A 26,115-nucleotide genomic window follows, 5' to 3' on the forward strand; every position below is an offset into this window, starting at 1 on the left:
AAAGTTGACCATTTGGAAATTGTAACCGTTAGATCGTGCTTAATATTGGATCAGTTAATCCCGTGGTTCGTGGCATAAATCTGGTATTTCTAACCGTTCATTAAGATTTAATATGTTCAATTTGACTAAAGTTGACCGGAGGTGTTTCCTCTTGTAACTAACTGTATTGTCGCGACATTGTTGGTTAACTGTCGATCGTCTACTGTTATCGACACAAGCACGCGAACGCTGTAATACGATCGTGTCAACGATTGATGTCCAGAGGGTAAGTCACGGGTTCGACGTTGGCCTTGCCTTTTGATGTGTTCGACATACGTACGATCGCAACATTACGACCGTAAGACGGCTCGGCCTTGTGTACTCTTATTTTTGGCTTTATCGGTCGCCTGGGTTACCGGTCGACAATTGGTGGATTCAGGTATCCTACGGTACATGCCCCCCGAGTCCGAGTAAACGAGCGCAAGGTTTGCTTGCGAGTTTACTATAGGACGTTGAGTGTTTCTTTATTGGGGAAGTGATACGCACCGTTTTGGCGTTAAGAGTTTTAGGGTTTCCCGCTTTTTTGGGGAAATGAAAAGACATGAAACCACAGCCGCTGGATTCGGGTTGATCTGACGGCGCATGACGCATTGGCTCTCTTGGCTTCTTTAATACGAAATGGGAGGTGAAAAGACATGTTATGTTTACCAGAACCTAAGAGTTTCTTCTTCCTGCCGGTGATAGTTGTCCTGCTTTTTTACAAGTTGAATCTTCCTCCATACAAACTTTGTTTACCATCTGCTCACATCCACACGGATGATCATTGGAAAGACAAGACGGACGTACAGATACAGGACAACACAAAGAAAACACAGGGTAAGCTTATTTAATTTAATTCAAGTAATAACATGCATTTCTCAACATATCAAACATATCAAATATATTCCAATATACAATTCAATCAATTCTTGATACTAGACTGACTGTCCGGACTGTATGAATTCTGTGTAGCTACGACGTTCGTGCACCCGCTGATATAGTAACTGGAATTTTCATCAGCTACCACCCGAGGTTAGTCCGTTCCGTCCAAGTTACATTTATGGACTAGGACCTCCTGCCGTTCCCACACATGACATACTCCCCTCTACTTGAGGACAAGCACTCACGGAACATCAGGATGAATCGCCAGCTAAGCTTTGTCCACATTCATACTTTACAAATCCCAACTTTCATCCAAGAGTCGTTTGATGAGTCACCATTTTTCAATATACACTTAGCTCCTAGCACCATATTTTGTTAGTGACTTATGCTTAATTATCAATTATTCTTACATTTTCATTATTTGGGCTCAATTGCAAGACTAATTCTTATTTTATTTAATTTGCATTAATTGGGCCTAATTATTTCAATCAACATTTTGTGCAAGAGAATCATGGTTGAAAGGTTGAAGAAGATCTGCTGAAGATGACCGAACGGTCTGTTAAAGCCTTGACCGAACGGTCTGCCAAAGCCTTGACCGAACGGTCTGCCAAAGCATTGAACCGAACGGTCTGACAAAAACAGGAACGAACTGTTTTCATTGACCGAACGGTCTTGTAAAGACTGAACTGCACACCATCTCTTGAGCCTCTAGTGACCGAACGGTGGGATCCTTTGAAGACCGAACGGCCAATTGAGATGACCAGAGAAAAACAGCAGCAGGGGTTGTGTCCAAAAACGTGGAGCAACGTCCAGCAACACTGACGGCCAGTTCACAATCTAGCGTTCGTCCTGTAACGTTCGTCCTGTACCGTTCGTCCTCAACCGTTCGGACTCACATGTTTTTGGTCATTCGACCTCACCGCTCGCTCATCTGGCTTCACTGTTCCAGCATAAGAACGTTCGTCCTCTATGAATAACCGTTCGTTATTGACCAGTATCTTTACCGTTCGGTTAGGTGTTAATTTGGTAACGTTCGTTCAAGATTTCAATTGATACCGTACGGGTAGGTGCGAGTTTAATACCGTTCGTTTTAAGCGTTAATTTAGTACCGTTCGGTCATGGTTGAGACGATCGTCCAGAAAGTGTTCGACCAAGATTAAAAACGTTCGTCCTAGTGGAGAGGAGTAACCGTCCAGCTTGCACACGCTGGCAGGTCCAGCAAGTCCAGTAACCGTCCAACGTTGGTGTGCTGCACGGTGATGAAGAGAACGTCCAACTCCAACAGTTCCAAAGAGGGGCTGGAATTTACGGACAAGCAGCTTCAGCTCCGGCCAGTCAAGCTCCAGCGTCGGCCAGTTCACGTTCCAGTTTCGAATGGACATGGTAGTACAGCAGATTGTCACAAGTGGAGAGCACACGGACACTGCATGGAATGGAACGAAGTAGTGGGCTGTCCCACACACTCACTAGGCAGCGTGAAAGCAGATAAATTTTGCTATCCCACGTGAAACTTCCAGCAGGCCAGCACATGCAAATTCTGATCTAAAAATGGACAAAAAGGAGAACACTAAAAGCCATTTCCTGCACGGTGCTTGCTGCCAAGTCTAGCACCAGGAATATTTTGTTGGAAATGAGAAGATGACATGTGAGAGGAAGCATGGGAAGTGCAACAGTTCACGGTTCCAGCAGCTGCCAAATGTATATTATATTAAGGTGAAAGAGATGCACATGATGGAGAAAAGTAGGGGACAGCTTGCCACAAGTTGCACGTCCATACTCCATTAAAAGTGCTAATACGGTTTTGCTTGGAGAGGAAGTAGCACGGCCCACAAGAAAAGAAGACACAATCACGTGAAAGCTGCCAAGTCTAGCATGGAAAGGAGAAGATGGCATGTGGAAGCACATAGTTACATGGAATGTTCAGCACATGATGATTTAGTGGGAAGCAAAATGCTCAGCATGCGCACAAAGGGAATCCAGCCACCAAAAACAAGTATTTTTTCTCACTCAAGAAAAGGAAAAAATTAATCGAAAGAGAGAAACATATTTGAGAAATTGTAAAGCATGCTTAGAAGCAGATTATTTTATTAAATTATTATAATTTATTTATAATATCATGCTATCTCATATGTAACATCCCAAAAATACACTAAAAACCATATAATAAAATTAATTACATTTAATGATAAACCAATTCAATTTTATACTAAACCAACGAAAATTTTTGGCCGGCCTTACATAGCTTGTCAAAAGTAAACTGTACAAGGTTCAAATGAAACATGACCGAACGGCTTACAAAAGTCAAAAGGTTTATGAGCGTTTGGTATAAGACCGGACGCCACACATTATGAGAGTGAGAGCTTAGACTTATCAATAATTTATAATGGGAACCATTTATAATCATAAGAATAAACACATTGGGAACATGGTTGAAGAATAACTAAACATGAAAAATATATGTTTACAAGATTTTCATTTTCTCACGTAACATGCAAGTGAATCTATGTTTGGTCGAACGCTCAAACATAGTACTATTACAAGAAGGCGTTCGTCCTCAACTAGAACTCTTTCCAAATGAAAGAACTCACTCTCAAAAGAATTTATAAGAAACACCGAACGGTCAAGGACCGTTCAATGACGAACGTTCAATATCATAGGGAATTTATTATCCAGTATTCACATATATTCAAATTCATTCCTCAGCATAATACTTCAAAATTTCATACTTACTACTATAGCTCATTTCAAATACTCATACATCAACTCAGTTATTTTCACATATCAAATAATCAATCATCATATAATCATGCTTCATACAACTCAACGCACGTTCATGCAGTATAGTCAAAAACATAAGAATTAAATTGAATAAGCTTCCCTTACCTCTAGTGTAAACGGACGTCCCACTGACTGAAGTTGGTTTGCCAAAGAACTAAGATTTCCTTCTACCCTTAACGCTCAACTGCTCTACGAACCAAAATCAAATAACGAACCAACAATGATTCAGAACTAAAATTAAGGATTCATGAAACCAGAAGTTGGCTTGCATGTTGGACAGAACGAACGGTTAAGAAAGAGAAAACTTACCAGTATCAGAACGTTGAAATGATCGGTTCAAAATGAAGCTTAAGACGTCGGGAACGCTTCTACGGTTTCTGAAATGTGATCGGAGAAGAGAAGGATGAGTTACAGTAGAGAGAAGGAAGAGTTTCTAGAGAGAAGAAGGAGAAATGGAAAGTCAGAGTTTGGAAAGGAGAAGGTGCATGCAGAAGAGAGTGGGACGGAAGTTTCAGAAACAATCATTTTCTTCCCACGTCCAAACGAGCGTCCGCTCTCCCGACACTTGCCTTCCACTATCTGATTTCAGAAACTTCGGTGAGTGACACTTGACGTCCGCGCAGAGGGATTTTGGATGCGTTTTAATGAGATTAGACAGGTGGGGTTTGGGTGCATAAATACGAGGTCTGACATCATAAGACTTGAAATAATACATTATTTCATTGATTAATTTATTATGTATTGTTAAAAATAGTCATGCAAATACAATAAGTAAAAAATATATATATTATTATTTTAAATTTATTACGAATGCAAGTACAGTTAAACTTACAACTGTAAATTCTAATTTTAAAATGTAAAAAATTAAAAATTCTAAAAGAATTTAGAAAATATTGCCAAATTTTGCGACATCAAAGTTGTTAATATACATTAAAAAGAGTATTTAAGAAATAGAATTTCTTGAAATTTTTATTTAAAATTAACTTCTAATTATTAGCTGAAATTTTTTCAAAATACTTCGTCAGAAAAAGAATTCAGAAGTTAGAACCATTTCTAAAGAGAATTATCTGACTGTTAAAAAAAGTTAAAGTTGATTTTTATATTGAAAAATATACTTTCCTCCATTTTCATCACTCTAAGTTGAAAATATTTCATTTTTTTAGCCATTTTCCAACTCAAGTAATTTTTGTCACCTAGGAGAATGAGATGTGTGTTTAATATATATATTTTCTGTTTGTAAACAGGTTTTTTAATTCACATATTTATGTAGGTGATATAAAAGTCCAGGCTCCGGTAACGATTCATGACTCACCAAAAATAAAAGTGGAGTGCATGATGATGGACAACTTCAATGTTACCTCTTTTCTATCTTTACCATTGCAGCTAGACAACCCTAGCAAAATTTGTATTCAAAACAACTAAAATAACATATCAGAAAACCGTGATATGTATACAAACTTCTAAATTGTCTAGATCAGATGCAGTCAGAAGCTACAGTTTTAAAAGGTTGTTTACATTGAGACACCAATTAAGCATTCTTTTGTGCAGGTTTCTTCGAATTGTTTTTTCGACGAACCTTCACCAAAGCTTTTTGTAAATCCTACAATCAGTAAAAAGAAAAATGATCATTCGAATCATTCATTGAGGCTATTTTTAATGACTATTTTTTGTATTGTGGGTTTTTTTGCCCCAATCCACGTGTGCTAGGACGAAATCTTATAAAATAGGTTGTTTTGACAGGTCTAGTAAGTGCTTAAACCCTGAGCAGAATAGCTTTTATGGTTTATTACCATACCAATTCGGAAGCCTTTGGCAAAATCAGAAGCGAAAACAAAGATTTGATGCCGAACCTCAAACTTCTTCCAAGCGGCACCGTTCTGATATTGCTCCGAAGCGTCATGTCCCTGGAACAATCTTCAACTCATACTTTGCATCCAAGACAAAGACAATGATCTTTCCAGGTTACTTTCTGTTTCGACTGGATCGGTGGGGACCCTGTAAAAACACACAAGCTTACTTGTCGAAGACGGGCGGGCGGTCGCAGACGGTAAAGGCGGACGAGCGAACTCCATGATCCATGGCGGGCGGACGTCCTCCTACTCCAGACGCTCGCTCTGTGCTCCAAGCCGGGCGGACGTCCTCCTACTCCAGACGCTCGTTCTGTGCTCCAAGCCGGGCGGACGTCCTCCTACTCCAGACGCTCGTTCTGTGCTCCAAGCCGGGCGGATGTCCTCCTACTCCAGACGCTCGCTCTGTGCTCCATGCCGGGCAGACGTCCTCCTACTCCAGACGCTCGCTCTCTGCTCCAAGCCGGGCGGACGTCCTCCTACTCCAGACGCTCGCTCTCTGCTCCATGCCGGAGGGCCGGGTACCTGCTAAAGGCACTCCGACGCTCAAGTCAGTAATATGACAGAGCATTATATAATGCATGCATGTGTTGCGTTCTAAGCAATCCGTTCAGAAATCATACCTGAGACCTTTATTTATACTGATTGTAATGGGCTTTTACCTTTTGGGGGCCTGGAAACGGTCCAATAATACCTTAATCTTCATTAAGGACTTTAATGTGTCATTAGCATTTAACCGTGTAATCAACAAAGTGAGGGTCGGTTAGGCGGGCGTCCGGTTCATGAATGATGGGAAACCCGTCCCTGATTCTTGGGCGGACGTGCCACCTTGGGCGGAAGCCTGCTTCTGGATTGGCTGGACGCTCGGTCCAGACTATTGGGCGGACGTGCCAACCTTTGGCGGACGTCCGCTTCCTAAATGATTGGCCGCTCGGTGGACGTTCGGTCCAGATTCTTGTGCGGACGTTCCACCTTGAGGGGACGTCCAATCTCGGGCGGACGTTCTACTTTGGGTAGGCGTCCGGTTCTTGTGTTATGCGAGTCGTCCTGGGTGGTCGCTCGACTTTGGTGCTTAACAAGGGTTAACGCTCGGCCTTGTGGTGCTCGAGCGGCCTTGGTCCTGATTGCCATTTTGGGCTTGGGCGTACGTCCCATCTAAGGGAGGACGTTCGGTTTCTTGGACGTTCGTCCTGATTGCCATCTTGGAGGGCGACATTGTTAACCGTTCGCTCGGTCTATGCTGGGAGGACCTATCAGTACACTTTCTATTTTGTAATCATATTTTCATTTCGTATCATAAAAGATTCAATTCAATGCTTTGGACAATGCGTGTGTGCGTGAGGAGGGTGTTACAAATTTTAAACTGTTTTTAATAGCGAGTCATTGTAAGAACCTAAGTGAGGGGCCACGTGGAAATGAAGTGGAGCTCACGGTTACATGGCCTAGGGCCCATGGAAAAGTCTTTTTGGAAAAAGAATTCAGCAAGCACATGTTTTGGAGTCAAAAGAAGATGGGGGGACCAATCACTGCTGGGAAGCACCAGCCGCCCCATAGAAAGAAGTGGGATTTTATTTTATTTGGCAAATGGAGAACAACACACGTTCGGGCCTTGCTTTCATTTTTGCACCATTTCTAAAAGCATTACGTGTAGGAGATAAAAGGGGTAAAGGGTTATGCACTTGGGGAGTGAAATCCTTGCTGCAAAATCCGTGAGAGAGGTGGAGTTGTGAGCTGCTGCAGTTGCAAGGAGGCCTTGGTACTGCAAGTCTTGGGGGAGATAGATTCAATATTCACAAAGGAAGTCTTCAAGAGGTAAGGGGAGCCAGATCCTTTTCTCTGGATTGTATGAACTATGTGTGTATTGAAATCCATAATATACTGTCGTTGATGAATAAATTTCGTATTTAGAGTGACTTTGTTGTGTATGAATCTGTATGAGTGGTTGTAAAAGTGTGCTGTTGTATGTGGATCTGGGGAAAAGGGGATGAAAATTGGGGCTCTGGAAGTCTCGAAACGATTCTGCATATCTGTAGAACTAGAAAATACCGTTCGTCCAAACTGTGTTATTCTGACTATGTTCACTTTTCTTACCGCTCGTCCAAACAGTGTTAGTTTGATTACGTTTGTTTTTCATACCGTTCGTCCAAACTGAGTTAGTCTGACTATGTTCACTTTTCTTACCACTCGTCCAAACAGTGTTAGTTTGATTACGTTTGTTTTTCATACCGTTCTGTCGCAACTGAAAAAATCGCGACGGGACGACGATCCGAAAAAGAAAAAATAAATTTTGATTAAAGAGATTGGAGTCGCCACCATAGTTTATTCTGGAAAACTACGGAAAAACCATAAAATGATAAGACATGGTCTGCGAAAATGAGATTCTAAGTTGGTTACGTGTAGGGAAGGTATTTGCACCCTACAACGCCTGCCTTAAGGCAGTACCTTTAATTAAACATGCGAATATGATGTGGTTTTCAAAATGTTTAACTTTCCCTTAAAATAAAACTCTAAAGAAACAAACAATATTTTTTTTGTTTTTTGGGCCCGACAAGGATTGACCTTGCTCCTACGTATTCTCATTCAGAATGAGAAATCAGGGTTCCGTAGTTCATTTAGAAAACTGCCTGAAATTTTGTTTAGGAAATTGTTTGAGAATTTGTTATGGATAAATTTGGATTTTTGGGAGAATGAACCTGACAAGGACTAGCCTTGCTCCTACTTATCTCCATTTTTGATGGAGAATCAAGGATCACGTAGTTCTGGCCAGGCGATATTGATTGTTGTTTTGAAAAGTAGATGTTTTTTAGTTTTTGAAGATTTTTTATATGTTTTTGGTATTTTAATTTAGGAGAGTGAAAAGGTTTTTAGCACAAGGACGATGCGTGCGATCACACATGTGCCTAAACCTTTGAAACGTATTTTCGACATTTTTTGAAGAAAGAGAAAAGGTTTTTGGCACAAGGACGATGCGTGCGATCACACATGTGCCTAAACCTTTAAAACATATTTTTGGGATTTTGAAGAAAGAGAAAAGGTTTTTAGCACAAGGACGATGCGTGCGATCACACATGTGCTTAAACCTTTGAAATATATTTTTGGGATTTTGAAGAAAGAGAAAAGGTTTTTTGGCACAAGGACGATGCGTGCGATCACACATGTGCCTAAACCTTTAAAATATATTTTTGTAATTTTTAATTTTTAATTTTTTTATTTTGTATTTTTATTTTTATCTTTAATTTTTATATTTTAATTTTCTTTTTATTAAGAAGAGAGATGAGTTGAAATATCTATGACATAAAATTGTGAAAAAAACATAGGATAAAATTGTGGTAGAAAATTGGATAAATTTATAAACTAAAAAAAATGATCAAAATGCGTATAAATAGAATGAAAGGAAAATGTGTACCTTGTTAAAGATTTGAAAGATGAAGCAATACTTTGCTTGTAATAAGTTGTGAGAAGAGGTAGATTGATGGTGAAGAAGATGAATTTGTAGTAGAAATGTGGTATGGGATTTACTATGTATAGAGGGATTAGGAAATAGTAAAATGTGAGAGAAAAATGAAGTAGAGTTTTGGGATGGAATGAAGAGATTTTTAGAGATAATATTATGTAATTTTTTTTTGTGTGTGAAGTGAAGAGAATGTAGGTATTTATAGAGTTAAGGATGAAGAAAGTTGATGAATAAAAATAATATAATAAGTTGGTGGAAAATTTAGATGAAATAAAATATAATAAAAAAAGATGAATAGAAAAAGTTAATGTGGAAAATAAGTGAAAGAAATAATATAAAAAGTTTGTGGAAAAATTAGGTGAAATAAAATATAGTGAATAGTAAAAGTTAATGTGGAAAATAAGTGAAAAAAATAATATAAAAAGTTGGTGGAGAAATTAGGTGTGGAAATTAAGTGAAAGAAATAATATAAAAAGGTGGTGGAGAAATTAGGTATGGAAATTAAGTGAAAGAAATAATATAAAAAATTGATGGAGAAAGTAGGTAAAATAAAATATAGTGAATAGTAAAAGTTAATGTGGAAAATAAGTGAAAGAAATAATATAAAAAGTTGGTGGAGAAATTAGGTGTGGAAATTAAGTGGAAGAAAAAATATAAAAAGTTGGTGGAGAAATTAGGTGAAATAAAATATAGTGAATAGTAAAAGTTAATGTGGAAAATAAGTGAAAGAAATAATATAAAAAGTGGGTGGAAAAATAAGGTGGAGAAAAATGGATAATAAAAAATGTTGATGGAGAAGATATAATTAAAAAATGTAAGTGGAATAATTAGAAAAGTTGATATATAAAATTAATATGGAAATGATGTGGAAAAAGTAAATGAAAAAGGTAGATGATGTGGAGGGTGAGGTGGATGGTGATGTGGAGAATGGGGTGTGATAAGAAAAGATGGGTGGTGAGGAAGTAAAAAAAGTGAGATTATTTTGGGTCATTGGATTAAGTGTTTAAAAGAAAACTTGGGGGTGCAAAAAGTAAAATAAATAGTATTTTTCATTTTTTTTTATTTTTTTGATAAATTATATTTACCCGGACGAAATTGGGTGTTGACACGTTCATCCACACTGAGTTAGTCTGACTACGTTAACTTTTCTTACCGCTCGTCCCAACAGTATTTGGTCTCGTAGTAATTGATCCATATGTGCGTTCGTCCAAAACAGTATTTGTTCTCGTAGTATTTGATCAATATGTGCGTTCGTCCAAATAGTAATTGGTCTCATAGTATTTGATCCATATGTGCGTTCGTCCAAAACAGTATTTGTTCTCGTAGTATTTGATCAATATGTGCGTTCGTCCAAAACAGTATTTGGTCTCGTAGTATTTGATCCATATGTGCGTTCGTCCAAACAGTATCTGTAGTGATCTGATAGTGTTCGGCTTTTTGAGCGTTCGTCCATACCGTATTGTAGTGATCTGATAGTGTTAGATCTATTGATCGTTCGCCCAAACAGTATTCATAGTGATCTGATAGTGTTCGGCTTTTTGAGCGTTCGTCCAAACAGTTTTCGACCTCATAGTGATCTGATGGTGTTCGGTCTGAATGTACTCAGGTTATTAGAGTTCGTCCAAACAGTGTTCGACCTCAGAGTGATCGATCTGATCGTGTACGGTTTTCTTGACATTCGTTCAAATAACGTTCGGTTTCATAACGTTCGTCCAAACTGTACTCGACCTTACAGTTTGCAGTTTGATAGCGTACGTTCTTGTTGCGTTCGGCCTAAGCTTTTAATGTTCGGTTCCAAGACCAATTGTTGTTGTTTTGGATTGTATTAAGTGTGTGAAATGATTAGTATGATCGTGGGAATGAATTATCCTAAAAGTATATGAGATATGTTGGATTATTGATAATATAACTGTGAACCGTATGTATATGAGTATGTGAATTGTACGTATATGAGTATGTGAACTGTACGTATATGAGTATGAATATAACTGTGAACTGTACGTATATGAGTATGTGAACTGTACGTATATGAGTATGTGAACTGTACGTATATGAGTATGAATTGGACATCTCAGGGTGAGATGATCGAAAGTGGTGGTGTGGTGTATAGTGGTTGTTCTGTATAACTGTATAGAGCTTTGAACTGGTATGTCTATCCCTACACTCAAAGCATTGTTCATGCTCAAGTAAAGAAGAACAATGTAAGTGGTGAGAGTAGAGGAAGGTCCTCGTCTATAGTCTTTGATGGTAGACATAGACAGATTGGGGGATTTACCTTGCTAGTGTTGGGGGGCCAGCTGAACTATGCAAGTGCAAAGACGACCAATAGTTCAACAGTTATACAAATCCGGATGAGTCGTGTGAGTGTGTGAGTTACGGTTTAATGAGTATGCTTTAATTGTTCTTTTATATGTAACTATGTATGATGAAATGAATTAACTGTGATATATGTATAACATGCTTTTTATATCTAACTCACCCTTGCATTTCTTTGTTGTGTGCTGTTTGGGTATGTTTCTTTGGCGATGATCATCCACTTGGATGGGAGCACATGTTGTCAAGGAGATTCCTTTGGAACAAGAGCTAGAGGATACTGATGTTGTGGTGTAGTCTACTTAGGAATTTTCCTATTTGAACACTTGTAGTGTTCAATCTTTTAAACTGTTTAAGTTTAAATTTCCGCCTCTTTATTTGGATGATTGTAATTCCGCACTTAATTACATGTCATACTCTAACTGTTCTCTTTATTTGGATATTGACGCTATATTATATAATCGTAGTTATTATATAACATTACAATCATCTTATACAATATTTTAATCTCATACAATATCACTGAATCAGGACGCTCGTTCTTTTTCAACGAGGATAATAGTCCCAAGGTCCTTTGTACTGGACCCAGAACCCTAGGAAGCTTACCTCCTGGTTGAAAGAAGATATGATTGATATCGAATTGGAGGCTCTGAGTGTTATGGCTTCGTTGTCTCGCCCCTTTTCTTCCAGAAAGATTATCAACTGCCTCGAGCATGACGATATGAACTCGAGGGTATTTGGTATGTTCTTTCACTGAGTACTTTGAATTTTATTTTTGCACCATTGACTTAGTATTTGTTTTATGGTACTTGTTGAAACTTATGTTCTTGGATTTATGCTTGAATGTTTATAGGATCGCGTTTATTTTTTTTTATTCATTTGTTGATGTTTATATCCCCTAGTTAAATGATGGAACCTTAGGGATTACTAACCATAGTTGGATGCATCCGGAAGCTGTCTTATACGTCATCGCGATCGGGTCTTAGTGACCTTAGGGATTACATCGCTTAGTTAGATGCGTCCGGAAGCTGTCTTATCCGTCAACGCGATCGGGTCCCAGTGACCTTACGGATTACATCCCTTAGTTGGACGCGTCTGGAAACTATCTTTTCCGTCAACGCGCTCGGACGGTCTACAACGAACGTCCTTCCTGCTTGACCGTTCGGCCAAGGAACGCTTCCCAATATAATCATTCATGACCCAGGAGAACTTTCCAGTAGGCGTACATGATCGTTCATAGAGAGTTTCTCGGTAGTCGAAGAGATAGGATGACTGCTCTGTGGCCCCGGACTATCCAGGTTCTTAAGTATCTGGATAGGATGACTGCTCTGTGGCTTTGCCTGAATACGATGAGCGCTCGGTGACTTCGCCTATCCAGGTGTACTAGACGACGGAGACGACCGACCCGCTAGGTGTTTAACGTCCAGGTGTGCTAGACGACTGAGACGACCGACCCGCTCGGTGTTTAACCTGTTGATGCGTTGTATCAGCATTAGTTGAGAGCCCGTTCGACCTTGTTCTATGCCTTTTTCAGTCTAGCATTATGACGCTGTATCCGTTCTTGCTTGATGATAGACCGTTCGGTCTTATGACAACAAATTGAATTTAGGATAAAATTAAAAATAGTGTTCAGCAATTATAATCTGAATGAAATAAACAAGTCAACAAATTTTAACTAAAGTAGAATTTGAGGTGAGTCGCGTTGCTAGTGTTAGGAAGGACTTTTCATCACTTCTAGTCGATACACCTCAGGATTGTGCGGTCAGAGCTATGGCTGCGGCTGCGACTCCCGCCTACATTTCCGTTCCTGCTTTCTATGTGGCCATTCATTATTTCTTTTTGGAGACCTTGATGAGCTTCTTATCCGCGACCGATCCGTCTTTACATACTTACGGAGATGACCCTCTCGGATAAGCTGCTCGATACTGTTTTTTAACGTGGTACATTCTTCTGTGGTGTGACCATTATTTAGGTGATACCGACAGGTTTTTCCCTTGTCGGCGTCTGTAGGAGAACATCTCCGGTGGAGTGTGATCAAATTGGTGGCAAGAGCTTCCTCTACAACCTTTGCGCGAGGTGCATTAAAAGCCGCAAAGTGGTTAAACTGGTAACGCGAGGGAAGTTTTTCTGGGGATGGTCCCCGTTATTATGGAACGATCGTTTTCCCTCTTTTTTGTTCCCGTCGTTCGTCTCCTGCTGCTGCTTCTTCCGTGACTATGTGATGTCCTCTACCCGAATAAACTTTGCCACCCTAGCCTGGAGTTCCTCCATGGTTTTGGGGGGCTCGGCATATAAGTCCTCCGAGAAATATCCCGGTCTCAAGCATGAGGGTAGATTGCTGATAATAAAGGAATGACCAATATCCTTTATCCGTCGAGCGGTTTCATTGTATCTTTTCATGAAGGACTTTAGAGATTCGTCCTTCTCCTGCTTGGTGTTGACGAGTTCTGCTGGTGTCAGGTCTTGCATTCGGCTGGACGCGTACTGCTGTTTGAAGAGGGATTTCACCGTGGCAAAGCAGTCTATTGTACCTGGAGGAAGGGTGTTATATGTAACATCCCAAAAATACAATATTAACTATATCATAGAATAATTACATTTAATAATAATTCAGATCAGTCTTAAATTTGAAGAGCGTACAGTTACGGCCGAACGACCTTACAGACAGATTTACACATTTAAAATGTACAGCGGTACGAAACTAATCCGAACGGTTGACAAAAGAAGCTACCGAACGGTCAAATAAAATCAAAAGAGGAGGTGGTCGAACGACCACCTTGCTACGCTACACTACTGACCGAACGTTCTACTTTTCGGTCTTTACTTCTACTTCTACCAAATTTTCTTCTTCCAGCGCTTCCTCCAACAGCTCGCCCCCTTCTGCTCACATCCACATGGATGATCATTGCAATGACAAGACGAACGTACAAAACGAGACACGACAAGAAAACACAGGGTAAGCTTATGTAATTTAATTCGTGCAAAAACATACATTTCAAATAATCCAACACACAAGATACATTTCAATCATGCATATCGTACAAAGCCTATTAGTAGATTGACTATCCGGACTGTATGAAATCTGTCTAGCTACAGGCGTTCGTGCACCCGGGTGATGTAGGAACTGGGATGCACTCAACAGCTGCCACCCGAGGTTAGCCTTATCTGTCCAAAGTACCCCTAAGGACTAGGACCTCCTGCCGTTCCCACACATGACCTGCCCTCCTCTACGTGAAGACGAGTACTCACGAAACATCAAGATGAACAGCCAGCTTAGCATACCCATAGTCATACTTTACAATTTCCAACATTCATACATGAGTCGTTCCTCCCTGGAACGCTCGTCCATAATCCACAACATTTCCAAATCACATTTTCTTCATATTTCGTTAATAAATATTTCATTTAATCACCTCGTACAATGATTCATGAGGATTACAAATAACGAACGTTCAACCCGAACTTGAAACCGGGTCGAACACATAGGGCTAGAGCGAACACTTGAAGTGAGACTCAGGAGTCTTCGGTTCCAGAAGGGATTTAGACTAAAGGGTATTATCGGGTTGAGAAAGAAACCGAGTAAAATAAATTATCACTATAAACGAATGGAACGAGCGTTATTTAAAAGTGAGTCAATTAGATGAACTGACTTTTAAGGACTTCAATCGAACATCGAAATGACCCTGCCCAGTACTATGGCTCTATGCGATAACCAATGAATACAGATACTTCGAGACTTTCCAAGAAGAAGACTTAGGATAATTCCCATGAAGAAACCGAACGATTATGGAAACTTAGTTTAACTGAGTTTAGTATCGAGGAATCCAAAATGCCAGTCAAAGACTAAACACTACATTGAGCTAACCCTAGAGAGCTTAAACGAATGCTCTTATTATGAAGTTTAATTTAAGGAGATAGAACGAGGGTCTGGTGTAAGACCAAACACTTGCTTAGGACGAACACTTGGTATAAGACTAGGTGCTACTAAACTTAAAATGACTAAATATACGAATACATATATTTACCAAATTTTAAGTTTATCACAGACTACTCAGATACAACTACGCTTGGCCGAACGCTCAAGCATAGTATTATCGCACGAATACGCTCGTCCTCAACTAGGATTCTTTCCAAATGAAAGAATCCAATTTCAACCGAGCTTACTAGAAATACCGAACGGTCGAGGACTGTTCAGTACCGAACGTACAATTTCATAGTGGAAATTTCATACCAAAATTATTTATATTCTAACTCATTTCTTAACATATAACTTCATAATCTTTAACATTCATATCATAATCATTTTCAGATTTCATAACATCCAAACATGGAGATTTCATACATTTCATACATCATAACATAACTCAATAATTTTTCATATCCAATCAAGTCAACGAACGTTCATGCAACACATAATCATATAAATTAAATTAATAAGCTTCCCTTACCTCTAGCGTGAACGATTGTTCAAGATATAGAATTGCGGTTTGTCTGACTAAGATTCTCCTACCCTCAACGTTCAATCAACTCTTCAAAGCAAAACAAACAACAGACAAACTGTTTCAGAAGAATACTACTAACTCATGCAACCAGGAGTTGGTTTGCATGTGCCAGGAAACGAACGACTAAAGGAGAAAAACTTACCAGATCAGAAACCGAAACTGTTCGGTTCAGAATGAAGCTTAGGACGTCGGGAACGTTTCTACGGTGCCTGAACGTAGATCGGACTAGAGAAAGGGTGAGATTTCTTAAAGAGAAAGAGTTTCTAGTGAGAAGGAGGAGAAATGAGAAGTTCAGAGTTTTGGGAAGAAGGTTGCATGCAGAAGAGAGTGGGAAGGAAGTTTCAGAAAAATCATTTTTCTTCCCACGTCAAACGAGCGTCCGCTCTTCTATTGACACCTGCATCCCACTATTTGATTTTTAATCCTCTTGCTTGACACCTGGCGTCCGTTCAGAGGGGTTTTTGAGTGCGTTTTAATGGTTCTGACATTATACCACGACAGTAAGTTTATATTTTATTCTGTTTATATTTTTATTTCTGTTTATATTTTTATTCTGTTTATATTTTATTTTGCTTATGTCAACTTAATGTCCATAAAACAACTTATAAATACAAAGCCAGGAAGGCAAGCCAGGAGTCCTATTCACACTCGCATTTACATCAATAGATTGTTTACATCCAAAAAGTATCCTAATAATTTTGATCGTTCGGCGGACCTTGATCTGAACGCTCGATCCTTTCGCAACTCGATCGTTCAGATGTAAACAATCTATGATGTAAATGTGAGCGTGAATGGAACTTACCTGGCTTATGGCCCTGGCTATGTATTTATAAATTGTTTTATGGACTTTAAGTTGATATAAGCCCAATAAAATATAAACATAATAGAAACATAAACATAATAAAATATAAACTTACCTTAACCGCTTAGATCATATTTGCGTTTTATGCGAACGTTTTATGCGAACGTTTTATGCGAACGTTTTATTCCTTGCTAGATTCATTAGCTCTAGCCTAATAGTGGCCCGAGTGGTATTGACCGATAATATCATACCGTACATAGTTAACCGTTCGACTTATGTATTAGTAGGGTTAACTGTAGGACTGTAAGGTGGTTGTTATTAGGAGGGTTCCGTGTTACGCACCGTTTTTAGCTCCGTGCTGCGCACCGTTTTTGGGTTTTGATTTTCCGGCCTCTGGGTATTGGTAGAGTCTGAAAAGTGGGATCGTTGGATTCTTTCTAATCCTACGGTGCGGAATGATCAGCGGTTACATCAGCTTCCCTCATCAATGTGAAAGGATTTTCTGAGGAACCCTGGTTAGCGCAACCGTCATTTCTACTTCATCGCCTCGACTAACTTCTTCATTTCTCCTTCTCCAGACTTTCCTTTGACATTTACATACAGGTAACTCATGGACTCTTTTTCCTATTCAGAGAAAAGGCGGAGTGGCAACCAGGCTGACGCACCAGAGCGTTCTCGGAATAGGGCTCAGTGTGAGGTTGTCTCCATACTTTATGGTGAAAACGCCTTTGTCTATGATGGTGTTGCGGTGGAGGAGCCCGAAAATCTTCCTTCCTCTATCGGGAGTAACTATGAATGGGCCTCTCGAGATGTAAGTAGATTCCCTAGTATTTTCGATAGTAGGGCTGTGTTATTGAATTGGGCAAACGATAATTGTATTCTTAGAAATCTCAGCTATGGCTCCTGTGTTAAATTAGTTGCCTGTGGGGAAAACGAGAGAGTCTTCTATGGTAAAGAGAATTCTAAAGACGATTTCTTCTATGTTTACTCTTATCTGTTCTACGATATGTACCTTAGGTTTCCTCTAAATGTTTTTCAAATGGATGTCCTGAAGACTCTGAATGTCGCCCCCACACAGCTACATCCAAATAGCTGGGGGTATATACAGGCGTTCGCGGTTATGTGCCAAGCCTTGGCCCTTAATCCCACGGTTGCCCTGTTTCTTTATTTTTTTAGGACCCGGCCGATCGAAAAGAGGGGTTGGGTTTCTCTAATTACTGAGCCTGGGGACCCAATTTTGGATTTATACGCCCAATCCTTTAGAGGTTTCAAAACCCAGTTTTTTAGAGTGTCTATCACTGAATCAGGTCGCTCGTTCTTTTTTAACGAGGATAGTAGCTCCAAGTTTCCCTTGTACTGGACCCAGAACCCTAGGAAGCTTACCTCTTGGCCGAAAGAAGATATGACTGATATCGAGTTGGAGGCTCTGAGTGTTATAGCTGCGTTGCCTCGCCCCTTTTCCTCCAGAAAGATTATCAACTGCCTCGAGCATGACGATATGAACTCGAGGGTATTGGGTATGTTCTTTTACTGAGTGCTCTGAATTTTGTTTTTGCATCATTGACATGGTATTTGTTGTGTTCTGTTGCGTATAGCTGTTATGGGTAAAAAAGCTTCTCTTGACTGGTTTGCCGCTGCTCATGCCAAGAAGAATAAAGGGGGATCCTCGATCCTGACGACTGTCAAGAATCCTATTCATGTTGATGACGAGCGGCCACCTCCCGAACGGCCGCTTTCAAGAAAACAAAAGATTATCACCGGTGGAGATTCGAAAGCTTCCGATAAGAATAAAGGGGGAACCTCAGCCTTGAGGACTATCAAGAATCCTATCCATGACGATGATGAATCGCCACCTTCTCCCGAACGGCCGCTTTCAAGGAAACGAAAGGCTGTCACCGGTGGAGATCCGAAAGCTTCCGATAAGGGGAAGAGTATTGGAGGGGTGGTCGACCCACATGCCGATCGCGACATTCCGAATGGCATGTGGGATGCGGCCTTTAACCTTGGCCATAAGATCGAGTTCAACTTTGATTTGGCTGAGCAGAAAGTCATGGAAAAGACTTCTGAGCAAAACATGGCAGATTACTGCTTAGAATTCGCATGTCGTGCTGCGGCGGCTGCCTGGAACTTAGCGTATGCCTCCAACCGAGGTAACTTGGTCACCGAGCTTGAGCGTCTAAAAACCGAACACGCTAAGTGTGAGCAACAGCGGAAGGAATCCGAGAAGATGATAGTGAAGGGTCGGGAGATAACGGAAAATCTGCAGAAGGCTAGCGTTGAAATGAAAAAGGTCAACGAACGGCTTGTAGCTGATCTGGAATTTTCAAGGAAAGAGAATGAGCAGTTGAAGAAAAGCTTGACAATTTTGACTGCCGAGAGGGAGGCCTTGCGCCAGACCATTACTGAAAACCAAGAGTTGCAGGATGAGATGACTGATGCTATCATCCTGGAACATACCAGGGGCTTTAAGAAGGCGCTAAGGCAAGTGTCCTTTATTTTGAATGTCTGTACTGAAGGAGTCAACTTCGACATTCGGAAGGACGTTTACCAAGGAGAGTGGGTTCCGATAGACGTCATTCCTGCCGGGTCATTTCCAGATGACGAGCCTGCAGGGACGCCCACCGAGGCAATGGCAACAGAGGAAGCTACTCGAATCGAGACACCCGAGGGGAATTCAGGGGTTCCTGCTGTCGAGGATGCCCCCGTCTTAGACCTTGTATAGAATAGATTTAACTTTTAGACATTCTGTTATTTTGTACCTACTGTTCTTAGGGTTGTTTGCTGCGTGTATGTCGTCATTTGGTACTTGTCTTGAAACTTTATGTTCTTATACTTGAATGTTTATAGGATCGCTGTACTTGAATGTTTATAGGATCGCTATACTTCATTGTTTATATGATGAGTGCCTTTGTTGACGTTTATATCGCCTCGTTACATGCGTGGCCCCTAGGGATTTCATCCCTTAGTTGGATGCGTTCGGATGCTGCCTATCTGTCAACGTGATCGGGTTCTCGTGACCCTAGGAATTACATCCCTTAGTTGGAGCGTTCGGAAGCTGTCTTATCCGTCAACGCGATCGGGTTCTAGTGACCCTAGGGATTACATCCCTTAGTTGGACGCGTCCGGAAGTTGTCTTATCCGTCAACGCGATCAGGTTCTTGTGACCCTGGTGTGGAAACCTTTTCCATTGATTGGGTGCCTCAGCACGAATGGTTCTCTGTCGCCCGCTCTTGTAGTCTGTATGCAAGATGTGATTATCTGCACTGTAAGACAATATCAAAAGTCCAGACCGTTCGGTCAAGGTATAACTGCTTTAAAGTCCTGTGATCTGCTAGATATATAATATCAAAGATATAATTGCGACCGATTGGTCGAGATGTAACTGCTTTAATGATCCGCAAGATGTATAATATCAAAGATATAATTGAGACCGATCGGTAGGATGAACTTGCCCATGCCTTAGTGCCTTGTGACCTGTTTGATAATATCCAAATATATGCTAGACCGTTCGATCTTTGATTGGACATTTGAAGTATTCATATGAGGATGTGTCATAGGTATAGATGCCCTATTGTCTTCAGACCTACAAAATAAAATGATTGTATTGTATGACATCACTCGGAAGATTTTAAAGAAAAGATAAGGTGCTCGGTTGAGAATCAGCTTGGCTCTTTAGCTCTTGGTTCGCAGAAAGTTATTTTGACATTAACTTGATTGGCTATGACGTCGGATGGCCAAGTAAGTAAAACCTGTTCGGTTTCAATTCTTTGATAGTTTGTGCTTATTTCAGCCTGTCAGAAGTATTAATTTGAATCCATCATGTAATACACTGGTGGACGTCTTTGAAGAGTTAAGTTCCTGCAACATCATAAAATAAAGTTCTACTGTCCTTTTTCTGGATCAATAACGAGTCATAATATAAAAAGTGGACTTGGGCACGATTTTGTAGATTCTCGTACGCCTTTTCTCTTAAGAAGCATATTGCAGAAGATATATTGACTTTGTGTCAAACAACCCTAAATATGAGCTTTAGCAGTACTTGATGGAAAACTTCCGCAAGATCTTTCACATGGTCCTCCACCGGCTTTGCACCACCATGTCGTCAACGTAGATCTCCATACATCTACCAATCTAGTGGCAAAAGACTTTGTCCATGAGTCGTTGGTAAGTAGCCCCTACATTCTTCAGTTCGAACGGCATAACCTCGTAACAATAGTTTGACCGTTCGGTTATGAAGGCTGTTTTATCACTCAGTATAAGATAGGTGGGACAGAAAATCAGGTACAGAGTGCTCCACTGAATTATTGTGCCCGACAATAAGGTTTTATGAACAATAAAGTAGTGGATGAAATTTAAGATATGTTTCGGCCATATCTGGATGACCCTGCTAAAACACGTGAGTTTGCCGAAGACCGGGCGGACGTTGCTAAATCCCACGAGCCGAGGCAGACCGAGCGACTTCGTCGCTAGGGGGCATTTGAAGCTGGCGAAAACCGGACGGTTACCTCTTTTTGAGGTCTGGACGCGCTGGGAGGGGTCGGACGGGCTCTCTCGTCTTCAAGTCCTGGTTGTGGCGTTCGTTCCACCCGGTTCTCTAAGGCGGGCGGTCGATTACCTGTCAAAGGCGCTCCGACGCTTAAGTCAGTAACATGACCGAGTTGTCTGTAATGCATGTATATATTGCATCGTAAACAATCTGTCCCGAAATCATACCTGAAACCTTTATTTATACTGATTGTAATGGGCTTTTACCTTTCGTGGGCCTGATAACTGCCCAATCGTACCTTAATCTTCATTTAAGGGCTTTAATGAGTCATTAGCGTTTAACCGTGTGGTCGACCGAGTGAGGGTGGGTCGGGACGGCCAGTCAGAAGGGTGGTCGGCCAGGGATGTCAACCTGGGTGGGCGGCCACTCGGTTCTGCTGATCGGTCACACTGGACGCTCGGTCTTGATGGCCGACCTGGGTGGACGTTCGGTTCATGAATGGTCGACCTTGGGGGATCGCTCGGTCTATGTGTGGTCGGACAGCGTTAGCTTGGACGCTCGGTCTTGGTGGTCCACCTGGGTGGATGTTCGGTTTATGAATGGGGAGGTGGGGAGGACCGAACGGTACAAGATACAATAATTAAACACGAACAAAAATAAAAGTGTTACAGTAGAATTTGTGCAAGATTTTGGAGAGTATTTGTTCTTTTTTCAAATTTGGAACTTACCCAGTACTTTCTTTCGAGGCTTTAAGAAAAGTAAGGAGTCATAAAGCATTCTGGATTATATGAATATAAATTTCGAAGAGAAGAAAAAAACAGAAAATGAATGAGACAGAAATATTACTCATAACTAGTTCAGAACATAATATTCATAACTTTGTTATAAATATATTTTTTACATCACATCAGCAAAGTGGAAAATTGCACATAATGAACTGAATGTCATAATTCTGAAACGGTAAGAATAGTAAGATGACCATGCTCAAATTCAGAAGTATTGTAACATCCCAAAAATACAGCAATAAACTACATATTAGAATAATCACAATAATAATCAAGAATCAGTCTTACACTAGAGTCGAGCGCACGCTATGGCCGAACGGCCTTACAGAAAGGGTTACAAATTTAGGCCGTACAACATAGGAAAACCTGACCGTACGGTTTTCAAAAGAAAATACCGAATGGTCATTCTTAACAAAAGGGAAGGTGATCGAACGACCACCTTAAAATAACTAGGCAATGAACCGAATGTTCCTACCGCTCGATCCTTACTTCAACTTCTTCCAATATTTTCTTCTTCCAGCCGCTCATCTCCTTCTGCTCACATCCACACGGATGATCAATTCAATGACAAGGACGGACGTACAAAACCAAACACGACAGGAAACGCAGGGTAAGCTTAAGTAATTTAATTCATGCATAAACATACATTTCAAATAATCCAACACCAAATAAATTTCAACGTACGTATCAACAAAGCCTATCACTAGACTGACTGTCCGGACTGTATGAAATCTGCGTAGCTACAGGCGTTCGTGCACCCGGGTGATGTAGTAACTGGAATACTCTCATCTGCTGCCACCCGAGGTTAGTCTTATTCATCCAAAGTACCCCTAAGGACGAGACCTCCTGCCGTTTCCACACATGACCTACCCTCCTCTACGTGAGGACGAGTACCCACGAAACATCAGGATGAACAGTCAGCATTAGCTTCCCACAATCATACTTTACAAATTCCAACATTTCATCCATGAGTCGTTCCTCCCTGGAACGCTCGTTCAACTTCACATCATTTCATTCATATCACATTCTCTTCTTATTTCATTCATAATCATTATCAATTCCATCTTTCATTACCAATCACTTTAGTTTCATCTTTCATTATCCATTATTTCAATTTCCTCTTTGACCAAAAGTTTATAAAGGGCACTAAATACCGAACATTAATCCTCACTCAGAACAAGGACGAACACTGGAGACGAAATAGATAGGTCTCCAGTTCCAGAACAGAATAAGACCGAGAGGTTTACTGTCGGTTTGAGAGAGAAACCGAATGTAATAGATATAGCAAGGAACGAATGAACCGGACGTTCATTACAAAGTAAATCAATTATATGAACTAACTCTTGATAACTTTGACCGAACGTTGAAAAGACTTCGCCAAAGGCTACAACTCTATGCTGAAACCAATCGATACAGATACTTCAAGATATTCCAATAAAAACCGAATGCTTATGAATATTTAACTTATTTGATTTTACATCAAGAAATCCGAATGCCAGTAAATGACCGAGCACGGTAGAGAATAAAATTCTATTGAAGTTAAACGAACGTTATTTTTTCATCAAGATAGATTATATAAGGAAACGAGCACGAGCGCTTGGTGTAAGACCGAACACTACTCAGTACGAGCGCTAGGTGTAAGACCGAGCACTACTCAGTACGAGCGCTTGGTGTAAGACCGAGCACTAATAACTTCTAACAAAAGGCTTGATAGTTATAGTAAGATGTTATTGAAGTGGTGTTTACGAAAAACAGTAATATACAATTACATATATATATATATATATATATATATACACACATTAAGTTTATCACAGTAGACTCAGACACAACTATGCTTGGTCGAACGCTCAAGAATAGTATTACCACACGAGGACGCTCGTCCTCAACTAGGATTCTCTCCAAATGAAAGAATCCAGTTTCAACTAGGTTCACCAGGGAAACCGAACGGTCAATGACCGTTAAGTAACAAACGTACACTTTTATATGAGAAATTTCATACCAGACTTGTTTATTTTCAAACTCATTTCTTAACATATAGTTTCTTAACTTTATACATTTATATCATAATCAACTTTCACACTCCAACAATCCATATCATATAAGATTCATGTAATTCATACATTATAACATAAATCAGCCATATTTCATTTCCACTCATTAAATAAAGGCTTAATTACCTACTTAGTCCCCATGTTCGGAGGTAATTTGCTGTTTAGTACCCGGTTTTAAAAATGTAGGCATTTGATACCTATGTTTTGAAATTTGTATCAATTGAATCCTACCCACTTAACGCCGTTATAAATCTAACGTTTTTCTGACTGTGTATGTGATTTGTGGACGAGCGTTTGTGGACGAGCGTTTGATAACGCTCGCCTTGTGGACGCAAGTACGTTTAGTGGACGCTCGTCCAGCGAAGCGAACGCCCAGACAGGCAGAAGAGGACGCTCGTCCAGTGAAGCGAACGCCCAGTCAGGCAGAAGAGGACGCTCGTCCAGCGAAGCGAACGCCCAGTCAGGCAGAAGAGGACGCTCGTCCAACGAAGCGAACGCTCGTCCATAACCGCTCGTCCACAAATCACATACACAGTCAGAAAAGCGTTAGATTTATAACGACGTTAAGTGAGTAGGATTCAATTGATACAAATTTCAAAACATAGGTATCAAATGCCTACATTTTTAAAACCGGGTACTAAACAGGAAATTACCTCCGAACATGGGGACTAAGTAGGTAATTAAGCCTTAAATAAACGAACGTTCATTCAATCCACTCATATTAACCATCATGCATCAATACCATTCAGTCAAATAACGAACGTTCATGCAGTACGACAACATACAAATACCAATTAAATTAAATAAGCTTCCCTTACCTCTGAACGTTCCCAGACGCAGAAAGACAATTTGACCACTACAGGTTCTTCTACCGTTAACGCTCGACAAATTCAACTACACCAAGTGACAACCCGACACTATCAAAACTACTCATTTTAAGAATGGTTATCAACATATGAACCCAGAACTGGGTTTGCATGTTTAGGAAAACAAACGACAAGGTGAATAGAAAGACTTACCAGCCCAGCTTCACAAACCGAACGATTTATCTAGAAGCTCTGGACGCTGGAAGTGCTTCTACAGTGCCGGAATATTGATCGGAGGAGAGAAAGTGAGTGTTTTCGAAGAGAGAAGATGAAGAGGAGGTAGAGAGAAGGAGGAGAAAAGGGGATTCATCAGAAATCTGGAAAGAGGGTGCATGCAGAGAGTGGAGTAGATTTTTCTGAAGATTCAAGTTTTGCTCCACAGTCGAGAACGAACATCCCCTCTTCAGTCGACACCTGTTTTCCACTAACTGATTTCCGGGTCTCCTTCGCTTGACACCTGGCGTTCGTCATCTGAGTGTCGAGCCTCCCTCTTGACACGTGAATTCCACTAACGACACGTGCTTGGATTTTACTGGTTTCTGACTTTTGATTTTACTGGTTCTGACAAGTATCATATTGTGAAACTAAACTTTCATGGTCATATCCTTCCATATATGTTATCAGTTGCAAAATAATCTTTCAAATCGACGAATATGCAAAATTAAGAAATTAATGATACGATGAAACCAAAATTTGATTGTCATTCTTATGAGCTAGACGGGGAATAACCTTCCATGAAAGAAAAAGATTTAATGTTTCAATAGGTCCTTGTTTTCAATCTCAAATAGAATCTTTTTTTTTTACGTTTCAATTAAGTCTTTATTTTTGTAAAATTGAATTAAATAGACCTTTCCGTTAAATTGATGAGACAACGTAGGCTGTGTTCTTTTGGGTAGATTTGGGGTAGATGATTTGAATGGATTTGAGTGGATTTGAGGGTAATTTTTTAGTTGTTCTTTTGAGTGGATTTGTGGGTAATTGAGAGTGGATTTGGAAGTAAAGTTTGTGAGAATTAGTGTAGGATTTGATTGATGTGATAAATTTTAAAAATTAGTTTAATTGGTAGAAATTAAAGATTACCAAAATGCCCCTAGTTATAAAAGTAATATAAAATGTTATATTTATTGTAAAAATGTTTATAGAGAAAAAAAAATTATGAATAATTTATAAAATTAATGTTTAAAAATTATAAAAATTAAATAATCAACTTATTTTTAATAAATTAGAAAATATAATATACCTAATTTTATTAAAATGTACATCTTTTTAAATTATAATATTAAAATAATTATAAAAAAAAATTGAAAAATATATATTGCGTAACCGGT

The 26,115-nt window shown here is 40.0% G+C and overlaps 1 protein-coding gene across 2 annotated transcripts; it reads left to right on the forward strand.

Moving 5' to 3' along the window:
* Positions 1-16,825: 16,825 nt before the first annotated feature.
* On the forward strand, positions 16,826-19,490 carry LOC108319495 (uncharacterized). 2 transcript variants are annotated; one of them, XM_052866832.1, is made up of 4 exons: positions 16,836-17,111; positions 17,229-17,407; positions 17,904-18,113; positions 18,192-19,490. In XM_052866832.1, the coding sequence occupies exons 2-4, from the start codon at positions 17,392-17,394 to the stop codon at positions 19,316-19,318; spliced, it is 1,353 nt and encodes a 450-aa protein (XP_052722792.1). In that variant the 5' UTR covers positions 16,836-17,111; positions 17,229-17,391; the 3' UTR covers positions 19,319-19,490. The 2 variants fall into 2 exon arrangements, with proteins under 2 accessions (XP_017406144.2, XP_052722792.1); XM_017550655.2 differs by having other exon boundaries at positions 16,826-18,113.
* The last annotated feature ends 6,625 nt before the right edge of the window (positions 19,491-26,115 follow it).

The sequence above is a fragment of the Vigna angularis genome, chromosome 8 (genome assembly GCF_016808095.1).
Source record: "Vigna angularis cultivar LongXiaoDou No.4 chromosome 8, ASM1680809v1, whole genome shotgun sequence".
Lineage (NCBI taxonomy): Eukaryota > Viridiplantae > Streptophyta > Magnoliopsida > Fabales > Fabaceae > Vigna > Vigna angularis.

Bases quoted from the DNA above. Each gene is read 5' to 3' on its own strand.
- LOC108319495 (XM_017550655.2), top strand. From the start codon at position 17,207: ATGGACTCTTTTTCCTATTCAGAGAAAAGGCGGAGTGGCAACCAGGCT. The intron at 18,114-18,191 runs GTATGTTCTTTT...TGTTGCGTATAG, and splicing joins TATGAACTCGAGGGTATTGG to CTGTTATGGGTAAAAAAGCT.